General features: G+C 61.7%; 1 protein-coding gene across 11 annotated transcripts in view; it reads left to right on the top strand.

Moving 5' to 3' along the window:
• ASPSCR1 (ASPSCR1 tether for SLC2A4, UBX domain containing) overlaps positions 1-14,481 on the top strand; it is a 30,788-nt gene that overhangs the window by 14,701 nt on the left and 1,606 nt on the right. For 5 of the 11 annotated variants that reach the window (XM_032616056.1, XM_032616063.1, XM_032616061.1 and 2 more), the window contains 6 exons: positions 217-652; positions 9,910-10,049; positions 10,286-10,367; positions 10,733-10,799; positions 11,245-11,307; positions 11,867-11,919. In XM_032616056.1, the coding sequence (XP_032471947.1) occupies positions 217-652; positions 9,910-10,049; positions 10,286-10,367; positions 10,733-10,799; positions 11,245-11,307; positions 11,867-11,919 (841 nt within the window). Of the gene's footprint in view, positions 1-216; positions 653-9,909; positions 10,050-10,285; positions 10,368-10,732; positions 10,800-11,244; positions 11,308-11,866; positions 11,920-12,978; positions 13,104-14,481 lie in introns of all 11 variants that reach the window. The other 6 variants (XM_032616054.1, XM_032616060.1, XM_032616057.1 and 3 more) reach the window with 3 other exon arrangements.

Here is a 14,481-nt window from a genome sequence, read left to right as displayed (position 1 = left end):
GCAGCGTCAGGTGGGGGATCTGCCCTCAGCCGGGCTGGCGTGGCGGCCCCATGCACGCTTCTTCCCCCGTGAGCTGAGGCGGGTCGGGAAGGGCCGTGGGGTGCTTTCAGGGGATTGGATTTGGTTTGGTAGTCACCAGAAGATACGATGCTGGCGCTGTGAGACACGGGGCTCCGTGTATGGAGTTTCATTTGCTTTCCGGGCCTACCCACTCAGGTTTTCCATGAAAAGACATGATTCCACTGGCAAGCAGGAGCCTGGGGTCTCCTGGAGCAAAAGCCCAGGAAGCCCGACCCCTTCCTTGTCGGCCGACCAGGCAGCCAGCAGCCCTCTGTTCCCACTGAATTCAGCGGAGCTCAGCCAGGGCGATGTGAGCCATCAGGAGGAGGCAGCGAGCCCGGGGGCTGGCCGCGTGGATGGCCTGGGCCCGAAGCTGGTGGATGCTCGGGCGAAGCAGATCTCGACGGAGCCCACGCCAGCCCCCTTTGTTCCCTTCTCGGGTGGGGGACAGCGACTGGGGGGCCCCTCCGGGTCCGTGAGGCCTCTGATGTCATCTTCAGCCAAACTGCCAAAGTCCTTCTCCAGCCCTGCAGGCCCCTCCCAGCCAAAGAAGTCGAGGCCTGGCCAGGAGCCCCAGCCGGAGCCGGAGCTGGTAAGGGGCAAGCTGGGCGCTGGGGTCCTTTCTCTTAACTGCACCTGACCTCGTGGCTGGTCAGCCCAGGGTGCAGCAGGGTCGCTGGGTACGGTTTCATCTTCCCAGGGAAGCGATTTTTTGGCTTTGCTTTGCCTGAAATCAGCTTTCTTGAGGCCCCCTTTTAGATGTACAGTCGACGGGTTTTGACAAACCTGTGTGTCTTGGCTGGCCATGTCACAGCCAAGAGAGCCATCCTTCCCAGAGCCTTGGACGCGGCGCCTCCACCTTCTCCTGGGCTGGTGGGTTTGACTGGCTTTTGACGGAAAGATGGTTTGGCCTTGATTGTCCCACGCCACATTGACTCCTGAGCCAGGCATGCTGCAGCTCACGTGCTATGTCCCACCACTGGCCAGTGGGCGTGTGGGGCAACACGCCAAACGGTCAGAAGAGGGTGAGTTTGCTCACTCTTCACAAGCTTGTGGGTGGGGCCTCGGACGTCTCTGGTGGGGACTTCTTGGAAGTTCCTGGCGGCCATCTGAGCCACGGCTGGGAGGAGGGCGTGCAGCCCTCACGGAGCTGTGATGAAACGGCCCAGGCCCTGGGTTGCCTCTGTGACGCTGTCTTCTAGTCTGATCAGCTCTATTGAGGTACGACTTAATAGACACCTACCATTAGGGCAGTGTTAGGCTTTTTGTCTTCTCGATGTTGAATCTGTCTTTGGGCACCTTTGAGCTGTGCCCTAGTCTCACATCCTCCCCCACAGTGATGCCTGCCCCCATCCCCTGCTCTGACCACACACAGACATGAGGGGTGGAAGGGGCCTTGCATCTTGGATCACGCTGAGCAAGAGGACCCCCAGGTGGGTGGCACCTCTGCAGAAGTCAGGCGTGTGGCCAGTGTCTGCCTCCCTGCTGTCTGATGGAGGCCATCTCTGGTCTTCTGTGGGTCAGGCCAGCCTCTCCCTGGGCAGTTGCAGCCGTGTTGGAGCTCCTAAGAGGGAGGACAGGTGTGGCCCCTGTCGGGTTGGTGCTCAAGCTTGGCACCAGGGCAGGACTTTCTCCTTGGAGTGCCTCTGGGACTTTCTTCAGTAGGGCTTTCATGAGTCGTACGGCAGAGCTTCCATAGGCTTCTTTTTTTTTTTCGCGGTACGCAGGCCTCTTACTGTCGTGGCCTCTCCCTTTGCGGAGCACAGGCTCCGGACGTGCAGGCCCAGCGGCCATGGCTCACGGGCCCAGCTGCTCCACGGCATGTGGAATCTTCCCGGACCGGGGCACGAACCCGTGTCCCCTGCATCAGCAGGCCGATTCTCAACCACTGCGCCACCAGGGAAGCCCCCACAGGCTTCTTTGTGTCCCTCTGTGTGACTGCTCCCTCAGCAGCGCTCACAGACTGTTTTCAGGAAAGGCGTGTTGTAGATTTCCCAACGATTTGGGCTCCTGCTCTGTGTTGGGCCCCCTGCCTCTTGGGGTTGGACCCCGGGGAGGCCCAGGCATTCATCCAGAGTCCAGCTTAGGTCTCTGGCTTGTGGCTGGAGAGGGTCTTTCCAAATAAAGAGACCTTACGGTGGGGCCAGCCTGGGTTTCCAGCCTGGGCTGCACGTTGTCACCTGTGGAGCCCTTGAGGCTGCACAGGTGCATGTGGGCGTTATTCGAGACGCAGCTGCACCTTCTGAGTGAGGCCTTCAGGTTCTCTGCTCTCTTCTGCCCTTCCTTCCAGCCAGAGTGGCTCCATGTGCCAACGCTCAGGGTCCACTTGAGGTTTTAAGTGACGAGAAGGATGCCACTGCTGAAACGAATTCCTTTTTACAAATCACCTTTCCAGACGATGGAGAGCCATTGCAGGATCCCCTGCCTGGAGCAGGAGCTTGTGGAGTGAGAAGGGTGAGGCTCCACCCGGGCAGTGGATGCTGCTGGTTTTTATACCCAGCAGCCTTGCTCACTTGCTTTACTGGTTCCAGCAGTTTCTCATTTTCAATTGGAGTCTGCAGATAATGTCAGCTTATCTTTTTCCTTGATGTCCTTACTTCTCATTTTTTTTTCTTGTCGTATTGCAGTGATTGAGTCTCTGTTGAATAGCAGCAAATTTAGTGGGCATCGTTGTCTTGACCTTGATCTCACACGGAGTAATCTTAGTTTATCTGTGAAAGATGCTGCGGGCTGTGAAAAGTCTTTATCAAATCAAGAGTTTCTATTCCTGATTCTCTGAGAATTTTTCTTTATCAAAAGTAAGAGTGGTGCTTTTTTTTTTTTTGCCGTACACTGGCCTCTCACTGTTGTGGCCTCTCCCGTTGTGCAGCGCAGGCTCAGCGGCCATGGCTCACGGGCGCAGCCGCCCCGCGGCATGTGGGATCTTCCCGGACCGGGGCACGAACCCGTGTCCCCTGCATCGGCAGGCGGACTCTCAACCACTGTGCCACCAGGGAAGCCCAAGAGTGGTGCTTTATGAGCTGCGTTTCCCGCACTGAGGTGATTCCACGCCTTCGCTCTCATTTAGTTCGTTTGCATGCTGAGGTTTGGGATGGATTTCCCCCACGAAGCTATCCTTGCATTCCAGGGGTCAGTCCAGTTTCAGTGATGTGTTTAGCTACACTCTTGAGTTGCTGTTAACTAATATTTTAGTGCTGGAGCCTTCATCCTGTCTCTTCTAGAGCACCCTCCTCACTCTTGCTTTCAGGTCACATACCTGAAGGGGAGGGTGGAGGGACAGGGGCACCTGTGCCTGCACGGGGTGGGCCGTGCGGAGGCTCAGCGGTGGGACAGAGCCCAAGTTCCTGCAGAGGGGCAGGTGGCGGGGGCTTCCTCCTGCTTCCTGAACCATGCTTTGTGTGTCCTTGCTGAATGGATGGGGGAAGAGAGGGGAACTGAGCCAGTCCCAAGCCCCGTGAATGTCCGTCCTGGGGAGGTGGTGGTGGTGCCCTGGCTCTTCAGGGACCCCACTGGTTTCTACGCTGATGTCTGGGCTGCATTAGACACTAGTACGAAGCCCCCAGTCTCACAGGCTCGTCACCTGGGCCCAGAATCAGCTTTCGAAAGCAGAGCCTTGTGGTTGGGGTGAGCCAGGGCTGGGGGCCCAACTCCCTTCGGGCCTGCTCTTTCTGGGGACCCCTAGGTTTGGGGGCCAGAAAACTAGTACCGGGGCTGGCTGTCTCCTTCTCCCACCCTAAAGGCTGTGGCTCTCTGCATCTCTTGGGAGCCTGCTGACTCCCCAGGGCTGTGTGGGGAGTGGCCTGGTCTGGTGCCAGCCTGATAGGTGGTTGCTGTCAGGCGCAAGGTCCCAGTGCATCCCCGAGCGCTGACCCCAGGGGCCCCAGGAAGGAGGAGTCCTGGGGAGGGTCCGCCTGGCCGCCAGCAGTGCGTGTCTTTGATCTGGGAGCCCCAGCAGCTGGTTGATTGTGGAGCGTCCCCCGCCCGCCTGCCTCGCGCCTCCTGTCACACTGACAGCCGTGCACCCGGAGGCCCGGCTGGCCACATGCTGTCTGCTTTGTGTCCCCTCGAGTCCTGGGGGAGGGGAGAAGGGAACAAATCAGAACTTTTGGGGGAACTTCAAAGGTACACTTTAGTAATCAAAAAGAGTTTCCAAGTTTCCCATTAATGTTTTGCCTGTGTGTGGTTTTGGATTTGAATGAAGAGTCAGAAGAGACAGGATGAAATACAGGCAGGTCCTCGGCCGAGGCCCAGGATGGTTTACAGACCCGGGCGGCTCCTGCCTTTGATGTCAGAACATTAATTATTAGAAGGTAGTTTTACTGGCCGTCAGAACCAAGCGCGGAGAGAGGCTGGGGCTGCCCGGCGGCCCCTGGCCTGTCCTTTGAAGTCCTTCCGCTGGCCCAGGAGGCTGCCCCGCAGCTCTTTGTGCTGCTGGGCTGTGCTCCCAGCCGGCGTCCCCCCACGCAGCTGGCACAGGGGTTCGTGATCAAAGGCCCCAACCCCCTGGGAAGGGCGGGCTGACTGCAGTCTCCCCTGCCTGCCCCTCACCCTCCAGGGTATGGTCTCATCTCCTGAAGACGTGGCCCCGGGGGCTTACTCCGCACCTTGCACCCATGTCTCAGGGCAGGCGTCAGCTTCGCCTCTGGCTGTCCCCGGTTTACAGGAAGGTTTAGAACACGCAGGGCTGGGGGGAGCCTGGCCAGGACCTGGGGCCTGGGGTGGACCGAGAGCAGTGCCCCTTGCTGCCCTGCCACCCTCCTCCTCTTGGCCTGGGGTGCCTGTCCATGACATGCCCCCAAGAGCACAGCCCGCTTTCCCCCCGTGTGTGGGCCCAGGGCGTGCGGTGAGCCTGTCCCTGCCCTGCCGCTGTTTGTGGACACTCCCGGGGCTCTGGCCTTGGCCTTAACTTGGGATGCCCTTTGAGGTTTGCTGGCAGATGGGTCAGCAACTTTGAAGGCCCCAACTGAGTCTTGAGGCGGTTTTTAAAGCCTGGTGACAGGCAGGTGCCCTCCAGCTGTCCTTGTCATGCTGTGTCTCAACCATGACTAGACTTGGGGGAGAGACAGATGCCCAACCTGCGAAGCCATGGAGAACCGGTGGGCAGGGCGCCCCGGCTGCCAGAGTACCCCCCTGGAACCCCAGAGCTGCCCGCAGGGCCAGGCAGCCTCGTTTGCAGGCCCCCATCCTGATCGGGCTCAAGGGGCTCCCTCTGCGGGGTTTCTCCTGGCCCTTTGGTCTGCTGTGTGCGTCCACCCCTGGGTTTGCTGGCCTGGAGCAGGCGTCTTCCCCTGTGCATGAGGAGAGCCACCCCATGCCTTACATTTGCTTATTTCAGTCCTTTGGGGGTTCATGCACTGCGTGTACAGACAGGTGGGGCCACGCCAGGGCATGGAGCCACCGGGTTTCAAAGTGTGCCTGCGTCACTGTCGCAGCCCAGCGTTTCTCCTCTTCTTAAAGATGCTCTCATTTTTCCTGCTTGGAAGGCGGGCAGGCCCAGGTGTGGACGTTGGCCCAGGGCTGGGCAGGCGCGGCGTCCGCCTGTGCCGCTGGCAGGCCCAGCAGATGAGGGGCTGGAGTTCAGTGCAGCCTTGCCGGTCAGGCCCGGCCTCGTGCTGGCGCGTTGCTCCCTCCAGAGGGCGGCCGGCTCTGAGAGTGACGGAGGCTTGGCCCGCCTTCCTCCCGCGTAGTGTTTCATTTCAGCTCCAAGCCTCAAGGGGAAACGCTTCACATTCCCTGTTACCAAAACCATTGTCAGAGGACAGTCTGGGTAAGAGGGAGGCGGGAGGGCGGGAGGAAAACAAGAGCCCTCACAGGGCAGCTGGAAAATCTGGGGTTGAGGTCACCTCCAAATAGTTTTTACATTTTTTCTCCCTGTGTCATCATGTCCTGGAAAATTACTGTCAAGAAAATGAAACCTCAGCAGGCAGTGAGGCCGCTTTTGACATGAGGAGACCCCTGTGTGCCCAACTGGGTTCTCAGCCACTCGTGTGGCGGCCACTGGAGCATGTCCACTGGCTGTTGGGGGAAGCCATGGGCCCACGTCTCAGCCCAGAGCCCTGTCCCCTGGTCCCCTCCGGGCCTGGCCTCTCACTGCCTGTGGCATGGGGCTGAGGGTAGGCAGTGCCCTCACACCTTCCTCCCCTCGGGTCTCCCTCGAAGGGTCCATCCTGGTGTGACAGAGGCTCTTCCTGAAGGCACTGGTGGCCGTCCACAGCTTGTGGCGGGTCCCCAAGTCCCCATGGCTGAGTGGCCCAGGTGTCAGTCCAGTGTCTGCAGCCTCAGGCTGTCACCCAGGGCCTCCTCTGAACGTCACCCGCAGAGGGTGCTCCTGTTCCCCCACCTCTGGAGGGTCCTTTCCCTCCCAAGTGCCCTCTGGGCCCCTCGCCAGTATCCTCCAGTTCGCAGACAGCCTGACTTGTCTGCTCTCTCCGTCCACCTCCCTCCTTTCTGGTCTTCTGGGTGTTCTCTTGTCTTAATACCCTCGGTGGAGGCTGGGACAGGGGAGTCTTTGCTAGGGTCATGTGCTTGCAGGAAATGAGAGACCCCTGCTGGGCGTTCCACCAGAGGGATTGGGTCTCTTGCGGCCCCGCCCTTGGAGCCTGCAGACACCTGCCGTTCCTCCCCTCAGGATCATGCCCGTGCCTGTTTTCTCATCTGTCATGTAGCCGCCCCCCCCCGCCCCATGGTCTCAGACCCCAGGCTCTGGCTGCCTCCTCCTCATTCTGCCCATCTTCTAGCCGACAGTGAGATGCCCGCAGCGTCGGGGCCACCGGGGAAGGGACCGGCTCCTCTGGCTTTCCTGGGGTTAGGGGGTGGGGGCGGCGGGAGACGGGGCCGGGGCTGTGCTCTGGACGCTGACAGCGTTCAGGAGCTGGACCTTGAGCTGATGATGGAGAACCTGCAACTTTGGCAGGATGACCCAAGCCTGGTGACATTGGGTTCTTAGTGGAGGTGCGTCCTCTGAGTGGCTCCCTGGTAGGATCTGGAGGAGCAGACCTGGAGATTCGGGCTGTCAGGTGGGCCAGCTGTCAGGTGCGCTGGGAAGGTTCTAGGCCTGCCACCCCACCAGCATCCTCGGGCGCCAACTGGGAGGTTCATCTTGGAGGCCCATCCTGGACCCTGGGGCTGTGTCCCTCCCTTGGTCAGCACACAGGAACCCAGTCCCCATGGTGAGGGCGCTGAGGCCCTCTGACAGTGGCCACTGTATACGTTTTTTTTTTTTTCTTCATGGTGTCTCATCCTAGATCTCTATTCTCCATCCAAAAACATCTCCATAAATCCACCTAGGATGGGAGCTGTGCATGATAACTGCCCATGACCAAGGAGCGGCGGGTAAAGGAACAGCAAATGAGGGCTAGATTGCCGGCAGAGCATTGGAAGTGAGCAGGGCCAGGGCTTGGCCTCCGCTGGTGCCGTGTCTGCCCTACTTCCTCCCATGTGGAGCGGTCAGACCTACTCCTCCTTTCCTGGTCTCTCTCCTCTTTGCGGTGGAAATATCTGCTGGGCAGGCCTCGTGGAGGTGTTTGAAGCCCCCTGGCTTCTCCCTCGGTCATTTGGTAGGACAGGGTGGTCCGTCCTACCAGCCCAGCCATGGATATCCACTGTTCTCATGGGACAGGGACTGCCTGGGGTCTGGTCGTGGCGGCAGCTCTGGGACTTGGGTGGTCTGGCCCCTGGGCTCTGATGGGCAGCAGGGGCTGCTCGGACCCCTGGCTCCTCTGCCCAGGAGCAGGGAGGTCCCCAAGACGCAGGGCGGTGCAGGAGAATGAGAGAGTGGGATCTTGAGGTGGCTCTCTCCCAGTGCTCTGGTTCCTGTGTGGGACCGCGGCTCCTGGCTGCTCTTGGACAGACAAACGGGCTTCTGGAGCAGAGCTGAGGCATGGGAGGAGGGGTGTGAATCGAAGGTAGATCCAACACGGAGAGAGATTTTTGTCTGCTCACTTTCTGACTGAAAGTCAGTGGCTCCTGAGCAGCGTGAAGCCAGCAGCTGGTGTCACTTGCGTCCCTGTTCTGGAAGTCGTGGGAGGGTTGTGGGAAGTGCTAGCAGTCTGCAGTCCTCCAGGTTACCCCTGGGCTGTGCACTGGAAGTACCCAGGAGGATAAGGAGGCCAGAGTGGCCCCGTGCACTTAGGGTCGGGCTTCCCCAGCCATGCCCCCGGGGGATCAGGGGGCCTGTCTCATGGTCAGGCTCAGCTCCAGGCCATGGATCACCAGTCACCCAATTGCTGGATTCTCGGGGTGACTCATGTGTCCAGAACTGGGTCCTCGGAGGGCGGGACTGGGACAGGGAGGTCCCAGAGCTTGCTCGTTGGCTTGTGGGCTTTGTGCTCGAGCGCCGGGGGGCCTGGCACTCGTGGACACGGCGGTGCCCAGCTCCGGAACATCCACATCTGCCCTCGCCCTCCCCCAGGAGCCCAGGCGAGTGCTCAGCCCTTCTGGAATGCAGGCGCCGTGGCTGTGGGGGGCAGCCTGGCATCTTGTTATAAAAAGCTCTGGTGTGGACTGCCTGTGGGCCGCAGGAGGGTTGTGGCTTTGAGGGGGCAGCCCCCAGGGGCCTCGATCAGCCACCTACAGACCCCACTGCCCGGGCCTCAGCCAGCCCTTCCTGGCCACCCTGCCACAGTGCCTTGAGATCAGTGGGGCTTCCTGGCGAGAACCCACCTCCCTTCATTACGAGGAGTGACACAGCTGTGCACTCAGGAATGGCAGAGACCTGCTGGCCTGGGCAGTCAAGGCCTCGGGTGTGGCTGGGGGAGCAGCCCTGGGACACCTGGCAGGTGCACTGGGCAGCTTCAGCCCTCGACCAGCCCCAGGTCGGTGAGTTTGACCTCTAGAGTGGGTGGGGCTGTGGTCGGGCCGGAGCGCAGGAAGGGATGATCGGAGAAGCCCGCTGAGCCCGGCTCTGAGTGTTGAAGGCAGGAGGTGGGATTTCGGTGCCAGGCTGGGGCGGGGAGGAGGGGGCAGGCGGGAGCAGAAGGCAGAGAAGTGACCTCACCCCAGACGGCTTGTGGGTGTTCTGTGCGAGGGAGGGCAGGACCTGGCATGGGCCCTGCCGGCGCAGCTGGACACCTCTGTTGGGCCCGGCTCCATGGGCGGCCTCAGCGCCGCGAAGGTGTCTCCCCACATAGTCACTTGGGCTACACTCGCTACAATTACCCACCCGGAGGCACTGCAAGCAGAGCAGGCCCTGCCTTATAATTTCCCTCTCCATTGCTGCCAATTAGGAGAGACGCTGTCCCTTCCTGTGTCCCCACGGTGGGCAGAGGGTGGGGCCAGCTGCTCCCCCAGAGAAGGGAGGAGGGGTCAGCCTGGCCATAGGGCCAGCAGCTGGCCAGTTTTTGCCAAATCTGTAATTTGGGGTCTGTCGCTTCTCCTGCCCTTCCTGTGGAACCGCTGACATGGCCATGACCAGGGCACTGCTCCCCAAGTTTTTTCCCCACTTGGGAGACTCTGATAACAGGTAGCTCCCTGGGGCTCGTGAGGAGCCCCCACGGAGACAGGAAGTGAACAGAGATGCTGCTGTTCACCCACTGCCCAAGTACCCCCCCAGCAGTCAGGGTGCCAGCTGACCCGGCTAAGTCAAGACCCCAGGGCCATGTGCCCTGTTGGTGAGTGAGGGTCTCAGTGTCAGTGTTGCTAAGCAGGCAGGCATGGTGGGAGGGGCTCCAGTCCTGGACAGGCTCGGCTGTCCCGTGCCCCATCACGGAGACCCGGCCCTGGCCATGGGCTAACAGGCGGGGCCGGCAGCACATGGCTCAGCCGGGGTCTGCAAGGCCACCCCAGCCCCCTGGGGTCGGGGGTCTGGGCCCTTCCCGGGACCTGCATCAGCCAAGCCCTCTGCCTGCCTAGCCAGTGGACCGAGACCCCGTGGTGTGCCACCCTGACCTGGAGGTGCTGCTCCAGGCCTGGCCTGCAGAGCTGCCTGACGAGTTCTTCGAAGTGACCGTGGATGATGTCAGAAGACGTTTGGCCCAGCTCAAGAGTGAACGGTGGGTGTGCACCTGGCCCCTTCAGAAACACCCGTGCCCTTGGCAGCACCTCAGAGGGTGAGGGGTCCCAGGCAGGGGGCTCCTAGTCCTGTCTGGCCCTATGTTGGGGAGCAGCTCACGAAGTCCAGGGGGACGAGGGAGAAACCCAGAGTCCAGCGGGTGTGGGGCCTCTGCTCTGGTTGGGGAGACTTGGGACCTTCACCACTGCCACCCCCTACCCCACCCCCCCACCCCAGGAAGCGCCTGGAAGAAGCCCCCTTGGTGACCAAGGCCTTCAGAGAGGCTCAGATGAAGGAGAAGCTGCAGCGCTACCCTAAGGTACCTTGGGGCGGGAGGTGGACTGCACATGGCTCTGCACTGGGGCCTCCTGTGGCTCCTGCAGCCCACAAGCCACTGGCCATGGTCTCCTGTACTTCAGCCCAGGCCTACACGGCCGTGGTTCGTTAATGAGCCAGGCAGCCCCATTCTAAGATGAAAAACATCAGTGTGTTTTCACAAGTGCACGTGGGTACTTGACTGGTCCTTGTGTCCAGCCCATGGGGCCAGGAGCGTTAGGGGGCAGCCAAGGTGAGGGGGCGCTGGCCTGGTGTGGCCGGGGGACCTAGCCATCGTGGGCCCAGGGGTGTGGATGCCTGGATTGGACTCCAGCTGTCCTGTTGACAAGCTGGCTTGTCCTGGCCTAGGTGGTCTTGAGGGTCCTGTTTCCTGACCGCTACATCCTGCAGGGCTTCTTCCGCCCCAGCGAGACCGGTGAGCAGCCCCGTCTGGGCATCCAGGAGGATGGGGGCGCCCTATGAGCTCTTCCAGGCTCCTTCCCTCTGGGCCATGGGGCAGGCAGCGGGTGCAGGGCTGGGGACCGGCTCACGTTGGAGGCTCGGCAGACCAGCCGGGCAGTACCCGTGGGACTGGGTGGCCCCGTGCACCCATCTGTTCTGAGCATGGGTGGGACAGAGGGGCACCCAGAGAAGGGTGGACCCAGGTCTCCCCCACACCCAGTAGCGGGGTCTTTGGCCTGGGGCTGCAGCTCACCTGGAAGGAAGGCAGCAGTGCCACCAGTTCTGAGTGGGGTTCTTGGTGACCTTGGGGAGCGGGTCTGCACACAGGTTGGACCTGGCTCATCCCATTGCAGAGGGGGCCCGGCCCTGGAGTGGGTCTGAGTGTGGGATCCCTGCTCACCCCACCCTTCCTCCTGCAGTGGGGGATTTGCGGGACTTCGTGAGGAGCCACCTGGGCAACCCCAAGCTGCCGTTCTACCTGTGTAAGTGCTTTTCTGGGACCTCCTGCTCAGCAGCCCTGGCACCTCCCAGTTGGGGCTTGAAGCAGCTTCTCCCACAGAAACGGCATCATGGGGCAGGCAGGTCCTGTGCCGGTGTCCGAGCATGAGTCCGGGACTGGGGAAGTTGGGGAGGGAGGTTGACCCTGCTCAGCGCCCCTGTGCCCTTTGCTTCCCACCTGGCCAGGAGCTGTAGGGGCTGGGGGCACAGGGGCGAGCTGCTGGCTTCCTTTGGAGGGCGTCTGGGTAGTGAAGGGTCAGGCCGCAGGGCTGCACAAGGAACTGTGAAGGGCAGGTGTCCCCTTGCAGGTGAGTCCGCCCGAGGCCCTCTTCCCAGCTTCTTGCTGGGTTTTTGCAGCAGTAGAGTGATGGACAGGGGGATGTGCGCTGAGGGGTACTTCAGAAATCCCTCAGCTGAGGCCTATGGCCCAGGCCTCGTGCTCACTCTCAGGCCTGTCCTGGGGCAGGGGGTGCATGGGCAAGGGATGGGGGGGTGATGGGGGGAGCGAGGCGTTTCCTAGCGCAGACAACCATCTTTCCGCAGTCATTGCTCCTCCAAAAACCATCCTGGACGACCACACGCTGACCCTCTTTCAGGTACTGCCTGCCTGCCTGGCTGGCTGGTGGGTGCTGCTAGGCTGGCCCGGGAGGGGCACCTGCCCAGGAGGGAGCGTGAGGCCGCAGTCGGGAGTATGATAAGGCCTTTTAGAGGGTGGACTAGGAGGGAGCAGAGTGCTGCTGAGGTCAGTTGTGGGGCTTTCCAGCCTCCTCTGCCTCCTGCCCCGGTGGGGACGGGCCTGCCCGGCTGGCTGCTACCGTCCTGAGCCAGGACTGCCCCTGGGTCTGGATGAGAAGGGGCTGGCAGGTGGGGCTGCTTAGGGGAACCCCTTAAGGGCCAAGGGTCAGAGGCCTCGGCTGCAGGTGGCCAGCTGCCCAGACGGGAGGGGCTGCTGCCAGGCCTGCTGCCCTGCCCCTGCCTTTCCCCTGGGCCCTGTGGCCTCCTCTGGGAATGCCGTGGTGGGCCCTTCCTGCTAGCTGGAGGCCCCTAGAGCTCCCAGGGTGAGGAGCGTTGATCCGGTGCCCTGCTGGGCCGCAGTCCAGAGCAAGAAGGAATGTCCTGTCCCTTCACCCCAGGAGAGCAGCCTGAGGCCTCCCCAGCCCTCTAGCCTAATGGTTTCCTCTTAAAGTGTCTTCAGATATTTTAATTAGTAACAGAGGCTGGCCTTTGTTAAGTGGCCAGCAGGCCCTGCAGAGGTCTGAGTTGGGGCAAGGGGGTCTGCTTGCTGCTCAGGACTGCCACCGTCATGGGGGGATGGGGCCAGACCAGCAGAGAGGCTGGAAGCCCACCAAGGAAAGGAGTCAAGGTTGGTGGGAGCAGGGTGCTTACCCCGCCCCCACTCCCCTTTCTCAGCCCCCGTCTGCAGCCCCCCGGGAGCCCCAGAGGCACTGGGCCTCCTTCCTCTATCCCCACCCGCCCTCCCTCCCTCCCCACTCCCTCGCTGGCCAGCCTGTTGATAAACATTGAATTTGGAGGATGCTTTGGGATGGAGAGGGGCCAGCGTCCAGGCACCCCCCTCCAATTAGGAACCCTGGGGTGCTGCCTGTCCCGCCCACGTGGCCTGATTCCTGGTGACACTCTGCCCCCGCTACCAGCAGCCGTCTCCTTTCATCCATCAGCTCGCCCTGGAGCCGTGGGGCCTCTGCTCGGCGTGGCGTCCCTGCCCGCCCGCGATCAGAGAGCTGGCAGGGCTCAGGGAAGGAAGGCTTCCTCCCTCCTGCGGGTGAGCAGGCGCGGGCGCGGAAGCTGCTGGCTTTCATGTCCCTGGCAGGGCCGCGTTCTGGCTGCCGGCTGCCCTGGAGGCTGCCCGGGAGCTGGTCCTGCGCCCCAGAAAGTGACAGCTCAGGGTGGGTGTGGGGGATGGCAGCCCAGTGCCCTTTTTGGCCACTGGATCAGGAGAGTGACTATTCGTTGGGAGAGGCCAAAGGGTGAGGCCAAGGATGGGAGGATGCAGAGGACCCAGTCCGTGGACACAAAGGTCCCCAACCCCCCACGTCATACCTGCTTCCTGGGACTGAGCCCCCTTAGTGCTGGTGCTGCCCCAAGCCTCAGGGAGCTCACTCGGCTCCCGTCTCAGCCACCCCCACCACTGCCTCGCCCAGAGCCCCTCCATCACCCTTAGTGGGCCCTGAAGACCACCACGATCCATGTAGACCTCGTCAGCCTGAGCAGAGGGGTACACCCTCCCTCCTGGCGGTCATGGTGGTCTTCTATGCTGTCCACTCACCCCTTTTCCAATGGGATTCCCTGAGACACAGGCTGGCAGGTAGGGGGCTTCCAGCAGGTGCTGAGGAAAGGCAGGGAGGCCAGGTTCAAGAGGAGCTGCCTCGAGGGGCCCAAATGGGTCCTTCAAGACTTCAAGCTCTGCAGCTCCCAGACGGCCCGCTGGGTGGGTGGCCCCAGTGCCTGGCGGGTTGGCCGGGTCAGGGTCTGGCTTCACTGCGCTACCCTAGAAAGGTTGAGGCACCGTCCTACCTGTGTTTCTCTCCCCACCCGCCCAGCTTCCGGTGCCTCCAGGGCCCTGGGGCTGCCCTCCACCCTGCAGCCCATCTCTCCGCACCAGGCTATCATTCCAGGCATCACAGTGGGGTTTCAGAGTGTTCACGGCCCTTCTCTGTACCTCAGCTTCAACTGCAATCTCAGTGTGCCTAGGCCTGGCCTTTGAAGCTTCCTCTTATGAATACTCCCCGCCCAGACGCCAAGAGCTCAGAGCTGGGCAGAGAGGATGCGCTCAGCTGGCAGCGGTGGCCCTTCCTCCAGGGCTAAGGGCACAGAGCCTTGGGCGGTGGCCTTCCTGCTGCCTCAGGCCAGCTTTGGGGCTTACAGCCATGGTCCTCCTCGGGTGCAGAGGCGGGAATAGAGGCAGGTTATGACACTGGAGGGCTTCGGGATTCTCTGCAACAGCCCTGACTCTGCACCACAGTCCAGCCCCCTACCTGGGAGGCCTCCGGGGGTGTTTTGGGGGCCACGTGATGTGTCCTTGTCCCACACCTGCGCAGGTGGAGCCAGTCCTGAGCAGAAATCTTGCACACACACACACCCCCGCCCCATGGACAGGCCTCCGGGAGGGGTGTGGGGACCCCAGTGCAACACCCACCTTG

This window comes from Phocoena sinus, chromosome 20 (assembly GCF_008692025.1).
Source record: "Phocoena sinus isolate mPhoSin1 chromosome 20, mPhoSin1.pri, whole genome shotgun sequence".
Taxonomy (NCBI): domain Eukaryota; kingdom Metazoa; phylum Chordata; class Mammalia; order Artiodactyla; family Phocoenidae; genus Phocoena; species Phocoena sinus.
The sequence above is the reverse complement of the archived record's forward strand: the minus strand, read 5'-3'. Positions and strand labels throughout refer to the sequence as shown.